This window comes from Cricetulus griseus, unplaced genomic scaffold (assembly GCF_003668045.3).
Source record: "Cricetulus griseus strain 17A/GY unplaced genomic scaffold, alternate assembly CriGri-PICRH-1.0 unplaced_scaffold_1, whole genome shotgun sequence".
In the NCBI taxonomy this organism is placed as follows: Eukaryota; Metazoa; Chordata; class Mammalia; order Rodentia; family Cricetidae; genus Cricetulus; species Cricetulus griseus.
The window spans coordinates 2,582,478-2,604,981 of record NW_023276808.1 but is presented as its reverse complement, the minus strand read 5'-3'; the positions used below and the strand labels follow the sequence as shown (position 1 = coordinate 2,604,981).

The following is a 22,504-nucleotide window of genomic DNA, read 5'->3' as shown; positions in this document are numbered from 1 at the left end:
GATTAAAGGCAGAGGGAAACGAATCAAGGCCCTAACAGAAACTCAGAAACTCTTTGAGGTTCTTTGCAAAGCATCTTTGACACGCTGTTTGAACAGGCTTAGTTTGACCAAAACATCTCAGTGGTTTTTTGGGTTTTTTTGTATGTGTGTGTGTTTTTTTTTTTCAAGACAGTGTTTCTTTAAATTTGGAGTCAGATCCACTGGCTTCAGTGCTGGGATTAAAGCTTGCACCATCATAGAGCACCCTGTGAGGCCATTTTTGAGATAAGCGTCTATGCTGGAATTCCTGCCTAACAGAAGCACAGATCTTGCTTCTTCTAGGATTAGGGCTTATGCCACTTCCAAGTGGTTTTATGTTTTCTTTCTTTGTGGGCAGGAAGATGGTAGAATCCTAATAAATTGTCCATGTTGTCCTGACTGCCTCTTGGGTGTTAACTGTAACAGCCACAATACTGGGCACTTTTTACTTTTGTGCATGCTCACCATTGGGCCTGTGGTTACTCACCTGTGTCAGGTCACTGCAACCATGTTGGTTCCTGTGATGTATGTCTGGTCTTCATGCTTAGTGGAAGGCTCCTCAACATGTTTCTGCCCCTTTACCATTAGTGAGCATGCTATTCCCTGGAGCTGGCATGAATATATATATATATATATATATATATATATATATATATATATATGCTCCCATAGGTCCTGGAGTTCAAACCCAGCTTCTCTCAAGTATGTAGCCCTTCGTCAATTGCTTCATTTTCCTGGGCCTACCTGTAGCTCTGTCTGTTCTTGAAAGACCTGCCTTTGGTTCATAAAGGCACAAGCCACTATGCACAGCTGATGTAAACATTTGTTCAGCCCAGATGTTAGCCATCAGAATGAAATCTATATAGCTCCTAAGGACAGAATAGAATCCTGGGTTTCATGCATGCTAGCTAGGCAGGCAGTCTTCGGCTGGTCCACATGCCCTGCCCTCTCCATGTGTTGAGGCCTCATCTGTGTGGGTAGCAGATACAAACAGTCCTGGATCTTTCTAGGTATACTGCTTCTGAGACCTTGGTTTACAGCCCCAGCCCACTTGGGATCTTTTGGCTTCTGTTTGTTCTAGTGTACAGTTTCTCAGTGTGATTAAAATGTTGAGTTGTGAAGTAGGAAAACAAACTTTTTTTCTTTTTCTTTTTCTTTTAGTTTTTCCAGACAGGGTTTCTCTGTGGCTTTGGAGGCTGTTCTGGAACTAGCTCTTGTAGACCACGTTGGTCTCTATCTCACCGAGTTCTGCCTGCCTCTGCCTCCCGAGTGCTGGTATTAAAGGTGTGTGCCACCAACCCTCAGCTAAACAGACAAATTTCTAAGGAATTGGCTGGGAAGAGAAATATTGCCCCCCCTTCATATATCTGCAAGAATTCTAGGTTACTGCTTGAATTGCCTCTGGAAACTGTGCAGATATTTGTGAATCTAGTGAAGCAGAGCTATTAGGTGGAGGACAGCCTTGTCTACAGAGCAAGTTGCAAGTCAGCCAAGGCTACAGAAACACCTTGTCTCTAATATAATATCCCCACCTCATCCAAATAAGTGTCCTCTGCCCTTATTTTAATTTGTAGTTTCACACTTTGGCCAATAGGTGGGAGTCTTGTTACAGTGACTGAGTCCAATATTCAGATTTTTGTGGGGTTCCTGGGCAGCCTTGACTGTTACACAGAGAAAACCAAAAGTCACACACAAAGTAATGTCTTTCAAGTGCAGGATCACAGCTGTCAGAGGGAATAAAAGTCCTGCTGTCCTCCATTCTGATGCCGCAGCCCTACTCAGCACCCAATATCCAAGTACAGTTTTGTGAGTCAAAGTGCTGCCAGCCTCTTCTGGGTCATTTTGTTGAGGTCCATTCCAAACAGCCTGTGGACAAACATGGTACTATCACTATGGTGACCACAAAAATAGCAACATGGTACCCTGCCTTTTGGTCTGTTTTTCTTTCTTCCTTTCTTTCTCTTTCTCTCTTTCGTTTTTGTTCTCAAGATTTATTTATTACGTATACAGTGTTCTGCCTAAGTGTTTGAAGAGTGCACCAGATTGAATTGTAGATTGCTGTGAGCCACCATGTCGTTGCTGGGAATTGAACTCAGGACCCCTGAAAGAGCAGTTGGTGCTCTTAATTTCTAAGCCATGTCTCTAGCCACACAGCCTGTTTTTCAAATATTGTTTTCATTAGTTCTGTATGGAGTACTTCCTTCTCTTGCACAGGGCCAGAGTTCAGTTCCACATACAACCATTTTTAAATCAGGTCCAAGGGATCAGCTTTTCTTTTCTGGCCAATATCAGCTGAATGCATGTGGATACATACATACATACATACATACACACACACATGCTTACATACATACATACATACACACACACACACACACACACACACACACACACATACACACACACACACACACACAATTAATCGTTAACATTTCTATTGTGTGTTTGTTTGGATTTTTGTTTGTTTGGATTTTTTTCCAACAGGCTTTCTCTGTGTAACCTTGCATGTCCTGGAACTCAATCTGTAGACCAGGCTTTCATTGAACTCCCAGAGTTCCCTCTATTCTGCCCTCTAAGTGTTGGATTTACAGGGTTGCACCACCAATGCCCAGTCTGCTTCCAATGGTCTTAACTACTGAGCCATCACTCTAACCACAACAATACAAATCTCAAGGTCAAGGGCAATGGAGATAACCAAGGAGAAAGGCTTTTTCTGCCTAGTTTGGTACCAGGAGAACAGTGATCTTAAATGACCTCAGACTTGTAGAAGTACTGTTGTCACAGCCCAGAGATGGTTCTTCTTCATCTAGAGTCAAGGTCAGAAAGTTCAAAACTGTCCTTACTCTTCCAAGGTTAAAGTCATAAGGTCTAAGGCATGGCTATTATAGGATGTATCATCTTAGTCTTGAATGTCTTACCTAAATAACTGCAGACTTGGTCTGAGGTGTGGTTACTCTTGACTCTCATAGCCCATAAGGAGAAGTTGAGTCACAGGTGTGGTTATCAAATGTTTGGTGGATTAAGGTAGAAAGTGGTTTTGTTCCTTATACATGATAAAGAAGTCTTTTGCCATGTTCCCCTTTTGGTTGGGGTACTTAAGAATGCTGAAGAATCAACTTGGGGAGTCCAGTATAAACACACTTGAGTGTCCTCTTGACTCTATCCTGTGTCTCTTTTTCTTAAGTGTCTTTACCTGTCATTTCTCAATCTATTCTCCCCCTCAGGTATGAACCTGGCAAGTTGACTGGATCCCACTGAAGCCTAACATGGATTGATTATGACAACTGTGCAATCCAGAAACACAGGTAAATGCAAAAACTTAAACACTAATTTGCAGTGTTGGAACTTACAGTTCTGGGGATGTTAGGAAAGCAGACACTCTACTGCCAAATCATCCTCCTAGCTCACATTTTCAGATAGGGCCTCACTAAGTTTCCCAGGCTGGCCTTGAACCTGGAATCTTCTTACTTCAGCCTCCTGTGAAGCTGGGATCTAGTTAGTGGTTTTGTTTGTATGTGTGCTTTTGCTATTAATACTGTTTGTCTTGGTGTGCTTTGGAGGCCAGAGATCAACATGTAGATGTTTTCCTTTCCACCCACGAGGGTTCTGATGGTGAAGCCTGTCATCAAGCTTGGCAGTAGATGCTTTAACCTGCTAAGACAACTCTCCAACCTTTTGTTTTAGGATGAGTATTTTGCACACATGCATGACTGAACCTCATATTGCAGTGTCAATGGAGGTCACCAGGGGTAATTCGATCTCCTGAAACTGGAGTTGGATCCCCTGGAACAGGTTGTGAGCTATAGAGTGGGATCTGGAAACTGGGACCTCTTCAAGAGCAACAAGTGCCCTAACCACAGAGCTACCTCTCCAGTCTCCTTACTCCCAATGTTCAGTTGCTTGTTGGAGACAGGGTCTTTCTGCTCCCTTGGCTGGTGTGGAATTGTTATGCCAAGTTCGTGAGGACTCAAAAAGAGACCACCAAGGAGCTGACTCACTGATGCAAAAGAATGCCTTAGTTGTTATGGCTTTTTAAAGGAAACAGCTGCAAGAAGGGTGGTATGTGCCTTAGCTGTTTAGGATTGGTTAAGAATATGTGACTTGGGCTGGGTGGTGGTGGCAGCAGCCTTGGCTATAATGGATTTCTTTGAGCTCTACCTGCATCTGCCTTCCATGTGGTGGGATCAAACATGTTCCCAACCACTCTGAGTTCCTTACTCCCAATCTTGAGTGTCTTTAGACATTAATAAATAAAAACCACCAGACACTCCTAGTTGTATTCTCATTTACAGAAGCAGATAGTGTGGTGTGGAAAGCATGTCCAGTGGGTAAATAACAGACTTAGAACTCCCAGATGCCAGCTGATACTGTTTTCATTTAAAAGAACAAGAGAGGGCTCAGAGGTTGGAGCAATGGCTGCTCTTCCAGAGGTCCTGAGTTCAATTCCCAACCACCAGAGAGTACCTCACAACTATATAAAAAAAATATTTGGTGTCCTCTTCTGGTGTGCACACATAAATTCAGGCAGAATACTGTGTACATAATAAAAAATATTTATAAAAATAAAGCAAAATCCAAGCAATGGTGGCCCACAACTTTTTAATCCCAGCACTCAGGAGGCAGAGGCAGGAAGATCGCTGTGAGTTGGAGACCAGCCTGGACTGCAAATCTAGTTCAAGAACAGCCTCCAAAGCCTCAGAGAAAGCCTTCCTCGAGGGAAAAAAGCAAAAGTACAGGAAGTAAAGTTACTGAGCAGCACTGTTGTGAAGCAGAGTGAGTCTGAGAGTATAGCCAGTATAGTAATATATAACAGAAACCTAATATCCCAATAGCAAGAGCTGGAGATATGGCTTAGTGGTTAAGACTGCTCTTCTAGAGCAGCCAAGTTTGGTTTAGTTGTTTCACAACATCCTGTAAATGATACTCCCGGGCATCTGATGCCATCTTCTGGCCTCTGTGCACACTGCAAGCCCAGATGCACATAGCCATAGATATAAAGAAAATGCCCAAATTAATAAATGCTTATTCCCCAAGCAGTTTCTAAACACCCCCAAGGTGTGTCACGTGTGTGTGTGTTTGTGTGTGTGTGTGTGTGTGTATTTATGTGTGTGTATGTTTGTCTAATGTATGTTTGTCTAATGTGTATGTTTGTCTAATGGGGTATTGCTTTTTGTAGGATGGGAGATTCTTTTCTATCTCCACTTATGTGTGGAGTTATGGAAGCAAGTGGTTAGCAAGGTGGCAGGAGCAAGAAATTGAGATACCACATTTTCTTTCTTCGGTTTTTTGAGAAATGGTTTCTCTTTGCAACATTTGTTGCCTGTCCTGAAGCTTGCTGTGTCGACCAGGCTGGCATGGAACTCCCAGAGATCCTCCTGCCTCTGCCTCTCGAGTACTGGGATTAAAGGCTCCAGCCATCACTCCTTGGCTCAGTTATGTGTTTCCTGCCTTTAGAATGAAAATAACCATTGTTGTTTTCTGTTCTGTTTGTAGAAATACCATCTCCCATATCCCACGCTGGCCTGATAGTAGCTATAAAGCTGAGACTGGTCTTAAAATTTCTACTTAAGCAGCCAGTATGAAGTGGTTCATGACTCCATTAGCATCCCCACTCTACTCCTGTTGCCCTCCCCCTAAGCAAAACACTCACCACACCTCCTGAAGTCTGCAGGCCGGTGCCTCAGGTTTCCCACAGCAGCCACAGGGCCCTGTCTCCCAAGTTGTTGAAGCTCAAGTCCAGTTTTCGGAGGCAAGAGTTGACTTGGAGTACACTCGTAATCCCTGTGCATGCATTTGAGCCCAGCCGGCAAATGCCCAACCTAGAGGAAGGGATGGCCAAGGTTAGTTTGTCCCATGCCTATTGGTTAGGTCACCAGGGCTGGGTTTAAATGCCAAATAAGTATTCTGGTTTCAGGGTTATGGCCTTGCCCACCTTTGAGAGAGACAAGGGGAGAAGGCAGAGAGGAAGGAAAGACAGAAGGCAAAGGACAGCACCTCACAATTGGCTGTATCTACAGTCCTAGTCAATCTAAACTAGTCTTCTGGACTCTGTGGGTACCAGGCAAGAGCTTGGTTAAAAGCATACATGCAGGCAGAAAGCCACATCTGCCAAACTTTGTAATTTAGAAAAAGAAGAAATGGGTGGGACTGTGGTGGTGCGCACACTTAACCCCAGTGCTCAGGAGGCAGAGGCAGGGAGATAGCTCTGAGTTCGAGGCCAACCTGGTCTACAGAGCAAGTTCCAGGACATCCAGGGCTGTTACACAGAGAAACCTTGATGGTTAGTTGTTGCAGGAGCCTGTTGGTTAGTATATCCCTGGGCCAGTAGGGTTGGACTGTATTAAAGCAGCTAGCAGAGCCAGACCCAAGGAACCAGCCAGTAAGCAGCAAATTCATGTGTTTTTTTTCTGCTTCAGGCTTCTGCCTTGGTTTCCCTCAGTGAAGACCTATATAACCTGTAGGATAAAATAAACTCTTGCTTCCCAAAGTCTCCTTTGGTCATGCTGTTTATCACAGTAACAGAAAGCCAAGTAGAACAGAGGGTACACTTTGGTTAGTGGTATTTGTTCTGAGACCTGAAAGATTAACCGTGTGTGTGGGGTGTGTGTGTGTGTGTGTGTGTGTGTGTGTGTGTGTGTGTGTGTGTATGTATGTATGTGTATGTATGTATGTATGTGTACGGTGTTCTGCTGGCAGGTATGCCTGCAGGCCAGAAGAGGGCATAAGATCTTATTATAAATGGTTGTGAGCCATCCTGCGGTCACTGGGAATTGAACTCAGAACCTCTGGAAAAGCAGCCAGTGCTCTCAACCACTAAGCCATCTCTCCAGCACTCCCCTGGAAACTAAATGTACAGCAGAACAGAAGAGCCATTCAGTGGTGTCAGTGATGTGTGTGTAAAGACCCTGTGGCAGGAAAACTTGACAGTAAGATTCTGTAGCTAGAGCTGGTGAGGAAATTGGAGGTCCCATGGCCTCCCTGGACAGAGAAGACAGGGCAAGCATGCTGAATCTGGAACTCCACTCACTGGAGGGTATGCAGTTTGCAGTCTGGGTGCCTGAGGCCCTCACACAGGAGAAGTACCCCGGATCACCAAGGACGTTCAGGCCCAGATCCAGCTCAGTCAGGGTCTGGTTCCGCCTGAGGCTGGAGCCCAGATCTTCACAGGAAACCTGGCTGAGGTGGCAGATCTTCAGCCTGTGTAAAAGCCAGCCGGTAAGCATGATTGGGGAATTTACTGGGGACGTGGAATCTATCCTCTGCCCCTGTCTTCAGAGTTCAGTGTTCTCAGGAGGCTGTGTGGCACACACCTGTGACGCCCACCACCACATGGTAGAGGCAGGAGGATGTTCCATTAGACTTGCCTGGGTGTATAAAGAGGCTCTGGCTCAAAAAGCCAGGGGCTGTAGGTGTAGCTCAGTAGTAGAGCGTTTGCCTGGTGCATGCAAGGTCCTGGGTTTGATTCCCAACACACACCCACACACAAAAGAAAGCAAGTAGAACACAAAAGCAACAAACTGTTCAAGGCCTGGCGATGGTGGTGCACAACTTTGATCCCAGCACTCAAGAGATAGAGACAAGCAGATCTCTGTGTGTTCAAGGCTATTGTTTTATACAGAGTGAATTACAGAATATCCAGGGCTACACAGAGAAACCCTATCTAAAACATAAACAAATGAACAAACAAAAAAGACCTTTACAAGGTGCCAATTTGATGTTACACCTATTTGATTACATAAATATATACAGGATTTTCAAATTGCATTTAAAAATTATTTTGTGTGTTTTGGGTACGGTGAGGCACTCCTTTAATCTTGGCACTGAGGAGGCAGAGGCCCGTGGATCTCTATGAGTTGGAGGCCATCCTGGTCTACATATCTCCAGGTTAGTCAGAGATATACAACGAGACTCTCTCTCAAAAAAAAATATTTTGTGGGCTATACCTGTGCACGTGCACAGCAGGAAGTACTCCTCAGCATGGAGCCATCTCACCAGCCCCTATGTGTCTTTTCTAATTAATGCAGGAGCCCATCGTGGGCGTTGTTCCAGGACATCTTGGAGGAGTCTCTCCTTTCACAGTTTGGGCCCCAGGCAGTAACCTCAGGTTGTCAGGTACCTTTACCTGAGGAACCATCTCACCAGACCCTACAGGTACTTTTTAATAAGATGTTTTATTAGCTAAAACAAACAAGACTGGCATATGTCTCAAGCCTTTGGTCCTAGCACTTGTGGTTATACTTGTGGAGATCATGTTTTTCCTTCCTGAGTAATGAATGGTTGAACTTCCTCAGGGGTTGAACTTTGTCATCAGCCTTGATAGCCAGTGCCTTTATCTGCTGGGCCACCACCTTTTTGGCCCCTGTAATCAAATCTCTCTCTCTCTCTCTCTCTCTCTCTCTCTCTCTCTCTCTCTCTGAAACAGGATGTCTCTGTGGCTTTGGAGGCTGCCCTTGGTAGACCAGGCTGGCCTCGAACTCGTAGAGATCAACCAGTCTCTGCCTCCCGAAGGCTGGGATTAAAGGCGTGCAACACCAACTCCCGGCTTCTTTTCTAATTTGATTTAAAGAATTTATTATTTATTATTCATACAACATTTTGCATCCACGTATGCCTGCATGCCAGAAGAGGGCACCAGATCTCATAACAGATGGTTGTGAGCCACCGTATAGTTGCTGAGAATCGAACTCAGGACCTCTGGAAGAGCAGCCAGTACTCTTAACCTCTGAGCCATCTCTCCAGCCCCTCTTTTCTAATTTTTAAAATTATTATTTTATTGGGTTGGAGAGATGGTTCAACTATTAAGAACACTGGGACCTCATGCAGAGGACCCAGGGTCAATTCCCAATACTCACATGGCAGCTCACAGCAGTTATGGGATAATAGTTGAAGATGTGTTACATTCTTTAATGTTGCATTTGTTTAACTCTGAAAAGCTGTGTTACTTTGCCTGCACAACACATATGACTGGTCTAATAAAGAGCTGAACTGTCAATAGCTAGGCAAGAGGGGGATAGACAGGGCTGGTAGGCAGAATAAATAGAAGAAGAAAGAAAGGAAAAGGCAAAGAAGAGAAAAGGGGAGAGAGAACACAAGGGGACAGTCACACAGCCATCAAAAGAGTAAGAATGAAAGAAAGAGATAGAGAATAGAGAAAGGTAAAAGCCCAGAGGTACAAGGTAGATGGGATTTTTTTTTTAAAAAGATTGATTTATTTCTTCTGCGTATGGCATTCTCCCTGCATATGTGCCTGCCCTGCATAATAGGAGAGGGCACAGAAACACATTACAGATGGCTGTGAGCCACTGTCTGGTTATTGGGAATTGAACTCAGGATGTCTGAAGAACAGCCAGTGCTCTTAACCTTTGAGCCATTGCTCCAGTCCTTCTACATGGAATAACTATGCACAATCATCTGCAACTCCAGTTTCAAGGGACACAACACCCACACACAGACATACATTCAGGCAAAACATAAATGCTCATGAAATACAAAATAGATAACATTTTAACTGGGAGGTGGTGGCACACACCTTTGAACCCAGCACTAGGGAGGCAGAGGCAGGCGGAACTCGTCAAGTTCCAGTCCAGCCTGGTCTACAGAGGTAGATCCAGGACAGCTAGGGCTACACAGAGAATTCCTGTTGGGGACCTCTTTAGGGTCTGCTGTTCTTCTAGTGGTGACCCACAGTGCCCTTAGGGTCCACTGTCTGTCTTGTGACTAGGTGTTTACTTCCTAGTTCCCTGCTTCTGCCTAGACCTTTATGCTAGAATGAAAATTATCTGCCCATTGAAGGGATATTGGCGGCATGTACCTTGATTTGAGTAAATTTACATTGGGGCTGCTGTTAGTATATAAGCCTACTCCCCTTTGAAATAAAAAGCCTTCTCCTTGCAAGAGTGACTGACTGTCTTGTCTTTATTTAATCCTCAGATTCTCTTGTCCGAACCCATGAGAAGGTTGTAGAGCTGGCGGAGGTCTCACCAAGATTTGGGAAAGAAGGAGAGACACTGAAGGATCACCTGGGAAGGCTTGCCAGCATTAAGGTAAGGAACAGGTGTATTGAAGATGGGTGCGGCCAGTTCTTACTCTCTTATGGGGAAACAATTGGTCCAATTGTCCAATAAGCAGGGCACCAGTATTAAGTACAAGACAGCAACAGACTTTTTAAAAACTGTACATGAGGTCAGCCCTTGGTTTTTAATCTCTGGTGACCTAGTATTGTTGACCTCGTCTTCAGGGGATGAGACTAAGGAAAGTGAGGAATTTGAAAGGGATGTTAAATTAAAACATAAGCTAAAAAAATGTTCCATTGAGCCTTGTTTTCCTGCTCGTAATTCTAGTGCTCTCTGTTTTCCTTTGGCCTTTCCTGAAGAGCAGAGGGGCACAGTGATGTTCCCAATCATAGATAACATGACTCCCCAAGGCCAGAATCAGAGAGAGCATTCCCCTCTTAATTATAAGGATATTACACAGCTGAAAAGAGGCAGTTATGGCTTACGGGTTTCATGCCCCTTTTACTTTGACCATTTTTGAGTTCTTTGCGACCTTAAATTACATGCCCAGTGTTTGGCAACAATTATGTCGAGCTGTGCTGTCCCGGGGAGATTATTTGATTTGGAGAAGTGAATTGCAAGAGCTTTGTAACAAAATGGCACAGTGCAACATGCCTGCAGGTTTCCCTGAGAGGAATTCAGATATGCTTACTGGTATGGGAGCCTATGCAAACCGAGATCAGAAAATTCTTTACCATTCAGCTGTATATGCACAGATCCCAGCAGCTGCTGGCCTTGCTTGGAAAGCTTTATCTAACGAGGTGATAAGAGACCAACTTTCTAAGGTCCTACAGGGACAGTCTGAATCCTATTCTTACTTTGTCGACCGGATCCTACAACCTGCAGGCTGTATATTTGTGGATCTGATAATGCCAGATCTATGGTTAGACATCTAGCTTTTAAAAATGCCAACAATTTTTTGTGAAGAGGCTTTACCACCTCACAAGGTCAAATGCCTCAATTATTGGATTCCAATTGGTAGAGATATAGATGGACACCACATTATGGGACAAGTTATTGCTTTTGCAATGCAGGGAAATAAGAAGATCAGTGAGGGAGCCACCTGAGACATTCTTGTGGCAAATGGGGTGCACCCTTAAAAGATTAGTCTTCGGCTGGACACTTTTCAAGCTTTAAATGGTTTTCAGAGGCTTCTGGGTGATATTAATTGGATCAGATGCAGTTTAAAAATTACAACTGGGCCAATTAAACCTCTCGTTAATATATTACAAGGTGATTCAGACCCCAACTCTACTCGAGTCTCACTACTTGAGGAGGGAAGTGCATTCACTTGATTGAAAAGGCCTTAGAAGGAGCAAATTTGGATTATATAGATTATGCCCAGCCTTTAAAATTATTAGTGTTTTGTTCTGCTCACTCTCCTACAGGAGTTTTTTGGCAAGAGAGTCCTATTCTTTGGGTTCATTCTCAGGCCTCCCCATGTAAATCAGTGGTATCCTATCCCCAAGCTATAATTGCACACCTATTTAAAGAGCAAAAGATTGCTTTGCAGACTTTTGGTAAGGAGCCAGATCAGGTTGTTACACCCTTATCCCTTCAACAACTAGAGTGGCTACAAAATAATAGTTATGATTTGGGCATTTTTCTCTCTGCTACCCAGAGAGATTTTGATAATTATTACCCATACAATAATCTAGTTTCCTTTTTTAAGATACATCTTTGATTTTCCCAAAGATTATAGTCTCAGCCTATTTCCCTTTTGAAGAGCCCTCTGTTCTATTATTTTGTAGCCACTCTATTTGTTCATGGTTTTCACAGAGGGTTCTTCAAAAGGGACAGATATAGTTGTATCTTATCCCATCATTAAGACAGCCAGAAATGCTGCAGCTTCTGGCCAAATGGCAGAATTTTAGCATTGGCCATGGTACTGCAACTCTTCCTCAAGGAAGCATTAACATCTATACTGATAGTCAATATGTAGCTCAAATTGTCCAAACCTTGGAGATGCTTGCCTATTTTGCCACTGTCTCCAGAGTACAAGAGAGTTTGTTACAGATACAGGGTCTGCTATGGCAATGGAGTGACCATGTATTTATGAGACATCTTAGCACTCATACCCATTTGCCAGGACCTCTCAGTGAAAGAAATTACACGGCCAACAGGTGTAATCAAATCATTGCAGTTTCACAAGAGTTCACTAGAACACAATCTTTACATAATTGCTTTCATATCAACACAGGGTCCTTACAATTTCATACTGGGATAATCAAGAAACAAGTTGTTTAAATAGTTAAAAATTGCCTTCATTGTGTGGAATTACTTCCAGTGCCTCACTTGTCAGTTAATCCCCGAGGACTGTGGCCCAATCACCTGTGGCAGATGGATGTGCCATCCTTTGGTAAATTGCAATTTGTCCATGTTTCTGTAGATACTTTTTCTAGACTAATATTTGCCTCTGCCCATTCTGGTGAAAAGGTAAAAGATGTTAAAAGCCACTGTCTACAGCCTTTTACTTGCATGAAGGTCCCAAAATAAATTAAGACTGATAATGGCCCTGCTTATGTCATCAGAGGTTTCAGTCAATTTTGTCAAGATTTAGATATTACCCCCCAAACTGGTTTTCCTTTCAACCCCCAAGGACAGCCTATTGTGGAACATGCCCACCACACTTTAAATGCCTATTTAGTTAAAGTAAAGATGGGGGACCTTGAGGGTCACCTTGGCTCCCCTAACTCTATCACTTATTTTCTATCTTAATTTTTTTACTATGGATGATTCTGGTAACTCTTTAGCAGACTGTCATTGGTGGTCCACTGCACAGAAAAGATGTTTGGTTAATTGGAGAGACCTTCCCTCAGGCCCTTGGAAAGGGCCAGATCCAATTTTGGTGTTGGCCCTGGGTTCTGTTTCTGATTTTACACAGGAAGGCGGGGCCCCAATTTGGGTTCCTGAGTGTTGTGTGGTCCTGGATCCTGCTAATATGCTTCAGCCATCTAATGACTCATTGGGTGTTGGGACCCAGCCCCCTCAGGGTCTCTAAGTGTTGTTTTCCAGTATAACCACAGGTACCTCATGTTTTCCTAACCTTGCCCCAGTAGGATCATGATGTGAACCCTTTGAACTGGGATTTTGGAAGTTTGTATACTAGGCTGCTTCACAATAAAAGTGAGGAACATTCTCTCAGAAACAGAACCAGGCATCTTGTGGTTCATCCAAATCTCCAGGATTTTGCCTGATACTCGGACTTAGTGGTGGCCAAGAGCAGCCACAAATTGAGGTCCCACTGAGATCAGGAAAGAAGGGGACCCTGAGAGATCACCCTCAGAATGCTGGCAAGCAAGTAAGGAGTTTGAGGGTGAATTGCAAAAGGTACTGGAAAATAGGAACCTCAACTCCTAAGAGACTTCGATTAGAATAGAGATCACAGTCAATCACACAGAGAAAGTTTAAAGAGACAAGGTACTGGTAAGATTTCATTTTAACATTGGATAAAGCAATAATGCTAAGAAAATTATTAAAGAAATCCAGGAAATCTGCCTCTGAGGAATCCCTCCTCCATGAGCTACCCACCAGCAGCCAGTTGACTGAGCAGCCTGAGCCCTTGTCCACTGGAACCCTCTGTGGGCTCCAGTCACATGAAACTGATGTGGTGTGCACAGGCTGGCTGGAGAAATCACCTCCTGAGAAAAAGTTGTGGCATTATGCTTGGAAGAAATTCTGGTTCATACTGCGGAGTGGTAAGATGTGTGGTGACCCAGATGTTCTAGAATACTATAAGAATGAACACTGCAAGAAACCCCTGGGGATCGTCAACCTAAACTTCTGTACGCAGTTGGATGTAGCCCTGACCTTCAACAAACAAGAGCTCCAAAAGAGGTTTATGTTTGATATCATTATCAATGAGCACACCATTTACCTGGTGGCTGAGACAGAGGCTGACAGGAATAGGTGGGTCCAGAGCATCTGCCAGATATGCGGCTTCAGTCAAACTAAAGAGAGCATTGACACCCTGAGAAACCTTTCTTCAGTCAGTCATAATCTCTGCTCTTCTCCAGCTGAATTCAGCAGCTCCTGTCAGCCCCTGCCCCGAGCAGGGTCTGTAGCAGATAGTGATTATGTGTACATCTTCAAGGCACCCAGCAACACCCCGTGTAAGGAATTTGGAGACCTCCAAGTGAAATCAGCCATATCTCCCCCACCATAGCATCCTAAGACACCTTGCAGGGGCAGCCCTCAAAGGAGACCTCCAGTCAGTGACTACAAGGATCCAACACGAGGTGAAGAAACTGCCTGCTGGTCTGCTAAATCTCTAGAAAAGACTATCATGTGTCTATCAGACAGTGCCAGCTTTGATTTCAATTATATGCCCGTAAACCCATGTTCTGACATCCCCATGAGCACAATGCCCCATGACTTTGTCAGCTGAGGCAGTGAGATCCAGCCACCCCCGTTCAATCTTCCCCTCAAGCATGGCCGAAAAGCAAAGTCAGTACCACTTGACCTGAGTAACAACACTGTCATCAATGAGCTCCCTTTCAATTCATTTGTCACCAAGTCTTGGTCCACGTTCAACCACACCTTTAACCCAAGGTCCTCCCAGTACTGCCGTTCCATCTCCAATACAGACTCTGGAGACAGTGAGGAGAACTGTGTCCCTGTGCAGAACCCAATGTCTTCATCTCCTGTACCCAGTGGCACTAACAACCCAGCTCCAAAAAAGAGTAGTGGCAATGCCAATTACATAGCCCTGCACTTCCAGGTGCTCTCCCTGAGACCTCACCACAAGCCATCCACATCATTGTCACACCAGATGAGAAAGGAGAATATGTCCAAATAGATAAGGAATAGACACAATCCCTACAAAAGTCCATACAGGAATCGACAAAGATGCGACAGTCCTGAAGGTTCTCCAAAGATGCCAAGCTGTGGTAAGGATGGCCATCCCCTGACATCTCCTCTCCTTTGTGAAGTTTGTTCAAAAGATGTATGTATGATGTGGCCACACATGTGTGTATATGAAGTGTGATGGTAAATGTGTGACTGTTAACAAAAGAATGCTATTGTGTTGTCTTTAAATAATTAATTACTGGGGAACGAGCAACAATTGTTAAAGTACAGTTTTTGTGGGAGAGAAATTTCTGATTTTTTTCCATGGAGGGCGAAGAGCTGTGGGTTCTTTACATACTGGTATGGTTTCATGGGGCAGGACCCCATGAAGCAGTAGCCCAGGTGATCCTTCTGTTTGTTTTCATTTATAATTGGTCAGTTAGAAATGGTAGTGGTCACAGTCAATCACTTTTTAAAGGAAAAAGAGGAATAGGATATAGAAATGATAATTTGTATAGGAATGGATCCTCATTTGTTGATACTCTGTATTGGAATGCATCTTCATTGTTGATATTAGTTAGGTTTTCTAGATATATAGATATTCTTCAAACCATTCAAAGACCTATGGAATATATGGAATTTAAATGGTTTAGGGTTTTTCTTGACAGTGAGACACAAATTCTCCTGGCACAGCAGTTACATCTGAGAGGAAGATGGCATCGAAGAAATAAAGTTTGCCTTTGATGTGGCAAATTAGCCATTTGGGCAAGAAGCTGCTCTTGCCTGAATTGTTTGACTGTTGCTTTATACACTGTACATGCAGGACCCACAGGAAAGTGACTGCTGAAACAAGATGGACAGTCATAAAAGGTTCCTGCTTCTTGGAAGGGTCTGCCAGATATTCTACAGGACACAGAAAAAAAGGTGATGGATAATCTGCCAATGTAGGTGGAGGGTTTAGAATTTCCTGCTTTGCTGAGAAGTCTGTCAGGTACATTGTGACCTGTAGGCTAAAAATGGATGCCCCAACATTACCAAGAAACTCTGGGTGATTGTCTATGAAGCAAGATGTCTCTGTCAGTTCTAGAGTTTATATATTTTCCTTCTATGGTCTTTGATGTAATTGAAGATAGATAGTTATAGGAACACACTAAGATAGAATGGTTAAAATCTTATAGTTCTTTCTTGAAAACTGTTTTGTTATGTATAAAGAAGGGGGAGATGTTGGGACCCAGACACCACAGGGTCTCTGAGTTGTTTTCCAGCATAACCACGGGGACCCCCTCTTTATCTGACCTCACCCTACTAACATCAATATCCTGTTGTGAACCCTTTCACCTGGGGTTTTTGTAAGTTTGTATTTTAGGCTGCTCCACAATAAAGGTGAAAGTCATTCTCTCAGAAAGTGGACCAGGCATCTTGTCATTCATCCAAATCTCCAGGCTTTCACCTGTGCCAAGGGCAGCCACAGAGCAGCATGCACAAACAGACTCAGCCATCTGCTGGCATAGACGATGGTTCCACAGCAAGGGTTAACACTGTCATCCCAACATTTCACAGATTTTCACGTTTAAAAATAAAGGGAAATTATTTTTATATTATATGCACATGCTTAACTGTCCTCTCTCTTCCCATGTGTATACAAGGAAATGCTCATACATATGATTAAATAATGGTCAAAATTTCTTTCAAAGCAACTGTTTCAGAAAAGAAAGTGCAAGTATGTATGTGTACATGGACATATATATGTAATGCAAATTTGACTTCTAATGAACACAAGAGGTAGCTTTAAATATGGAAAGCACTTAACAGATCATTCCACCCAGGTTCTTTATTTCACAGAAAAAAAACAAACAAACAAAACACATTGCCCCTCCCCACAGAAGCTGAGTACTCCTATCAGACCTCTCTGTACAATAATGGTATGTGGACACATATAAATTGCACCATAAGGCTCTTCTTAAGTCCAGTCACACAGGTACATTCTTCTCCCCTTGAGTCCGGGCCAGCACCCCCTCTCCCCAGACTCCTGCAAAGTACTGAGCAGCGATTTTCCAAAGGTTTGTGTGATTGCAGGAGGGGGACCCTGAAATCTGACTCACTCTCACTCACCACTGAGCCTTTAGCACCAGGCAGTAGTCATTTAACTGTGCACAGCAGATATTTAACTGGGCATTGAATGAATGATAATCACTGTTATGAACAACTGAAAAAATTCATGCTTCATTAATGTCCTTTCGCCATCGTTTTGGAAATGTAGGTAACAATCTATGCTGTCTGTAGGGCACACCCTTGTACCTGGGATGCTTCTGAATAGATGAATAGAGACTTCACATTCCCTCTGTGTGGGTGTCTCTTTCTCTCTTTGGTTCTGAGTTTGAAGCAGGGTCCTTAGAATAGCTGAGATCATGTTCTGCTCACTGAGCTACACCCAGCCCTAAACGGAACTAGCAATAACTCTATATCTGATGATAAGGGCTTCACACTTTGCCTGTGGCAGTGTGCCCTGTCCTTCAAGGCACAGCTATGTTGGGCTTTGTGGATTTCCTGACACACACATCATCACCTAGTGAATGGAGCATTGAAGTTCATGAGAGCTTTCCCACAAGACTGTAGACCAAGGGACATGAATAATCTCTATAGAAAGTGAGGATCCCATTAATATCATAATTTAAAATAACAACTTCCCTCAGCCATAACAATTATTTAAAACCAATAAAGACTTCATCGTTTTCTGGAATATGTAAGCAGGATGACAAATGCTGTCCACACAGCAGCTGGTAGGGAGCAGCACCTACAACCTTAGAGGTGAGGGCCACAGCTGTGGGCAGAGGACTGGCAAAGACTGGTGTCACCCCAGAGGCATGGGAAGCGAAGCAGAGAGCCTTCTTCTCTTCTCAGCCACTACCCAGGCTTTTGCTTTATTTTAGATTCTGGGGGTCTCTTGCATCTCTTGGCTTGTTGCCCCACCCTCCAGTTTCAAAGTCAACAGCCTAGCTCCTTTCTACCTTGCTTCTTTCCCGAATCTCTGCTACTGTTATTACATGTCCTATTCTGACACTGTTTTATTCTCTTTCCTTTGAAGACCCCTGAGGCTGCATGGGACACATCTGGATGCACTCTCCATCTTAAGATCTGTGGCTTAGTCACTCATGCAGGTCTCTTTTTGCCAGTAAGGAGCCGACGATTAGAGTAGTGGTGAGCTGGAGATTCCCAGAACCACCACATCATAATTTCAGTGTAAGAAACATAACAAAAGGAGCCAGCAAGCTTTCCATGTGTAAAACTATGCCAGCTGGGGCTGGAAGGATTCTCAGTGCTTAAGAGCATGCATACTGGTCTTTCAACAGCTCGAATTCAGGTCCCAGAACTCATATCAGGTGGCTCACAACTGTCATTCTCCATCAACAGGAGTATCTGATGCCTCTGGCCTCTGCTGGCACCTATACTCACACCCCTAAACCCTCTGCCCCCCACAGATAAATGAATCTTTAAAAGTAGGTTATATGCTGAGTTTGGTGTCACACACTCTAATCCCAGCATTTGGGAGGCAGAGGGAGGCAGATCTTGGCCAGCCTGATCTACATAGAGAGTTTCAGGTCAGCCATGGTGCTGGGAAGCCGCTGGCTGCAAATGGCCCTTCTCACGGGCTTCCCTGCTGCCTAGCATCTCTGATTGCACTTTCACTCTGTGATAAAACTTCCTCCCAATTCCTTACTTTGTCTCTGAATCCTTTCTTTGGCAGAAAGCTAAATTACAAAGCATAGATCTTAATCTCAAACGCTCTGTTTGCTCCCTCTCCAGCTTTTAAAACAAGCCACAGCTTCACTGTAGAGAGGTGCATAACCTGTGAAGAACTTCCTGTTAGCCTACAGTATTATTCAAAAGCCAAGAAAATAGGGCTGGGGGGCTGGTTCAGTTAGGAATGTGCTTGTTGCACAGCTTGAGGACAGGAGTTCAATTCCCAGGCACCCATATAAGAAGTTAGGTATTACAGTGCTTGACTGCAGTCCCAGCCTTGAGGAGACGATAAAGGATGATCTCTGGGACTCAGTAACCTAGTGGTCAGGTCAAATCAATAATCAGTGAGTTCCAGGTTGTGTGAGAAACCCTGCCTTTGGTCAAAAAGTCAAGAAGTGATCGAGAAAAATATGTAGTGTCAACCTCTACCTACACCCATTGTTCTGGAAGGAGTCCAGTCAGGGCCTTGAGAGGTACTGGGCTAGGTGCTATGTGCCTTCTTGCTTTCTCCTCTTGATCCAGCTCCTGGAGCAGTGCAGCCTGCATGACTGACTCCTTTGGATGCCTAGACTTGGTGGCAGCAGCTAGCAAAGGACAGAAGACCCTCTTATTCTCTAAACAGCGCAGTGACTATCTCACAATATTTATATCGTGTTAGGGATCGCAGGTGGTTCAGATCTGATTTAAAGTGTGGGTGTGGCAGACACATAGAGGCCCCACATAGATACTGTGCCGTGTTACACCAGGGACTGAGCGTCTGCAGATGAGGGCTTCTATGGGAGCTCTGGTACCAGTCTCCCGTGGATATCAACCGCTACATTCTGAATTTATATAGTTTGCCCTAGAGCTTGGTTCTACATCTGGACAGGCAGATCAGTTGACAAGTGGTTCTGTATTGAAGCATTGAGTTGTCACAGTGTCTGTCATTCAGGATGGTTTTGTTGATGGATTGGTTCACTTAGCTGATGATTTCTGAGGGTATCCAAATAGGGATGGTTTCAGATTTGGGTGGCCTCCCTCCCTGCTCCTGCTCCTGGGATGGCCAGGTGACTTTTCTCTCACAGGAACTTCAGACCCCAGGGGTAGATTGCAAATTTCCAGCTCAACCATCCAATAATATGTGGGTCTCCAAAGGCCTTTTGTATTTTTGTGGAATATATAAGCATGTAAAAGTAAAGACAAGGGAATTATTTGCAAAGGCTTTTGTGTCCACTGCCTGTTTTAAGAAAGAGAGGATATAAACTAAACCTTTCTCATTTGTCTCTATGTTTTCTTTCTGTCCCCAGTGCTTCCTCCCGTGCTGGTTCCCAGGTACAGTGAGTACAACCCTCAGCACAGCCTTCTGGCACAGTTCCGTAACTTGGGACAGAATGAGCCTCACATGCCACCGAACGCCACGTTTCCAGATTCCTTCCAGCAGCCCAGCACCCAACAGTTTCCCCACTCGTCCAACAGCAGCTACCCCAACTCCCCAGGCAGCAGCAACACCAACTACCCTCACTCCCACACCAGCTCAGACCCAGGGAGCCCTTTCCAGATGCCAGGTAGGAGGGGGCATTCGGGGACGCTGCCTGCCTTGGGGAGGTGAGTGGGGGTGGCCTGCGGGGGGCTGGGTGGGTGGAACCCTGAGCACATCCCAGTGAACCAGTGCTTGTAGAATATCAATGTAGGGAGGGGAGTTGTACATACAGCTGGAGAAGAGGATGGCTTGTTTGAGTCCTGTTAAGTTTTGAAACTGCTGCATCCTTCTTTGAGTGGCACAATTGTTCCAGTCTCGTTTCTCCATAAAAAGAAAGGGGAAAATGTCGGCGAGCTTTTCCAACATTGAAGAACCCTTGTTACCAATGTAGCCGCAGAAGAGCTAATTACTGGGGTATCCGCCCGCCCCATTTAATTAGATTCATTTAGCCAGTGATGTAATCCCAAGAAATATGTGCTTTTAACAGCAAGGAAATGCAACAGAAGTGATAGAGAACATCTGCTTGTTTAACTTAGCAAAGACAAAAACCAGTTATTTTCCTGTTTTAGTCATAACGGATGGTGTATTAGTGACTAATTAGAGGGTTACACTTTTCAGATTACAGGCTAGTAAACAAGCATCTCAAATATTAGTGCCAGAGCTCTTGCCAGTCGACATCAAGAGGGACACAATAAATAAATGATCATCATGAAATGCATGGATAGTTTTGTGTGGGAAAATTATGGGACAGGATATTTATAGAGCCACTTAAGGTGCCTTACATTAAATTTTACTTCAGCATCCATTTTGTACCTTCAGGAATTAAAACGTGATCCATGCTTTATTGCTTTCTCTTTCTTCTTTTTAAGCACTTAGTTTTTAGCCTGTTTATTTTGTTTTATGTTTTTCTCTTTGGGATGACGATGGGGGATAAATTATTTTAATAACCAAACTAATAATATTTGGTAGTTTCCTAGGATCCATTCCTGGCAAGTTCTTTGAGTCTGGTGGACGGGCTAGTGGTGAAAATGTCTGTTTTATAGGGCTTTTGAACAGGGACAAAACTAGAGGAGCCCCAGTAAAAGAATCAACGGCTATCACTAGACTTCCTTCTTGTCCTTGACTGTCAGAGATTAGCACAGGTCCTTGGGAGGAAAGAGGAAGGGCTGTGATCTGATGGGCCTGCTAGACCACCATCAACAATGACCCCTGTGACCCCTGCTGCTGCCAGGGTTGCTATAGTATAAGTTCATTGGGTTCTGTTGAGAAGACACTCGCCTTTGCTCCTGGTTTGAAGCAAGCAGAGTTAACTTCACAGCTGCAGCAAGAGGTTAGAGTGAGAGGAGGGACTGACTGTGAAGGTTCCAAGTCCTGTTGGCTCTCTGCTCTTTAGCAGCTGTGTTAAGATTCTGCCTGGGACTGGGAAGGGAGGAGCTGCCAGGGAGCCCTGGAGAAACCGAATTTGTTATTTGTGTTCCACAGTTGTCCCTAAGTATTTGCCCAAGCATTCGTGGATCCCTACTGCAAAATTTTGTTCTCAAGTCTCTGCTGTACATGCTGGATGGGCTCACAAGCCAATGAGGAGCTTGGTTTTCAAGTTAGGAAAGGATTGCCCTGTGTTTCACAGTAAGAAAATGCCAGGTTTGCATTAGTGTGTGTGTGTGTGTGTGTGTGTGTGTGTGTGTGTGTGTGTGTGTGTGTGTGTGGTCTGGTTTCAGTAATCATATTATTTTCTGGAAACTGCTCAGAAGGGTCTATGTAAATTCTGAAATGGAAGACAGCTAAGATAAGCTGATTTATTGCCTAGTGTTATATTATTGGGTATTTTTAAATTTAGTCATTGCTTAAATGGTTAGGGTGAAGGTAGAAAGCAGATTGCTTAAAGTCCTGGGAAACTAAGTTTCAATTACTAGATTGTAGCAAGCAGAGAGTGAATTCCCGCCCATATGTTTGCTCTCAGGCCTGGGAGAGCTTCCCCCTACTAAGTCCTGTCAGGAAGTCTTACCCCAGTAAAACGAAACCCCCGGGTTCTTGGGATCTGCTGCACAAGGGCATATCCATAGGCTCTTCTTGGTGGATTTAAAGTGACCTGATCCTAGATAGGCATGGGACACCAAGGACTGACTTACCTTTTCTTCTTCTCACTTAAATGTCATGGAAGCAAAGTTTGTGGACGTGATTGTTTTCAGAATCTATACCTAAAGGCTAGTGTCTTCAGCATCTAGTCTTTAAGAGGTGGTGGTGGGAGAGGGGGTAAGGCGGGGCCTGATGTAGCCAAGGTTGACCTTGACCCCTCCATCTTCATGTGCCAGTATATAGGCCAATCTTTCAGTAGGAGCTTGATTTGGTTTGAGTGATTAGTGATCTCAGCACAAGGAGGCAAGGACTTCTAGAGCCCAGGGGCTCACTGGCCCAGCAGCCTGGATTGCTGTAGAGCCCCAAGCCT

The 22,504-nt window shown here is 44.2% G+C and overlaps 2 protein-coding genes across 2 annotated transcripts in view; both read left to right on the top strand.

The window, feature by feature from the left end:
• The window catches only part of LOC113838584 (ephrin-B2-like), a 665,634-nt gene that overhangs the window by 547,146 nt on the left and 95,984 nt on the right, over positions 1–22,504 (top strand). The window lies entirely within an intron of this gene.
• The window catches only part of LOC113838579 (mothers against decapentaplegic homolog 1-like), a 60,382-nt gene that overhangs the window by 33,037 nt on the left and 4,841 nt on the right, over positions 1–22,504 (top strand). The window contains 4 exon segments of the mRNA XM_035453514.1: positions 5,657–5,858; positions 8,043–8,130; positions 9,949–10,061; positions 19,882–20,143. Coding sequence (XP_035309405.1) covers positions 5,657–5,858; positions 8,043–8,130; positions 9,949–10,061; positions 19,882–20,143 — 665 coding nt within the window.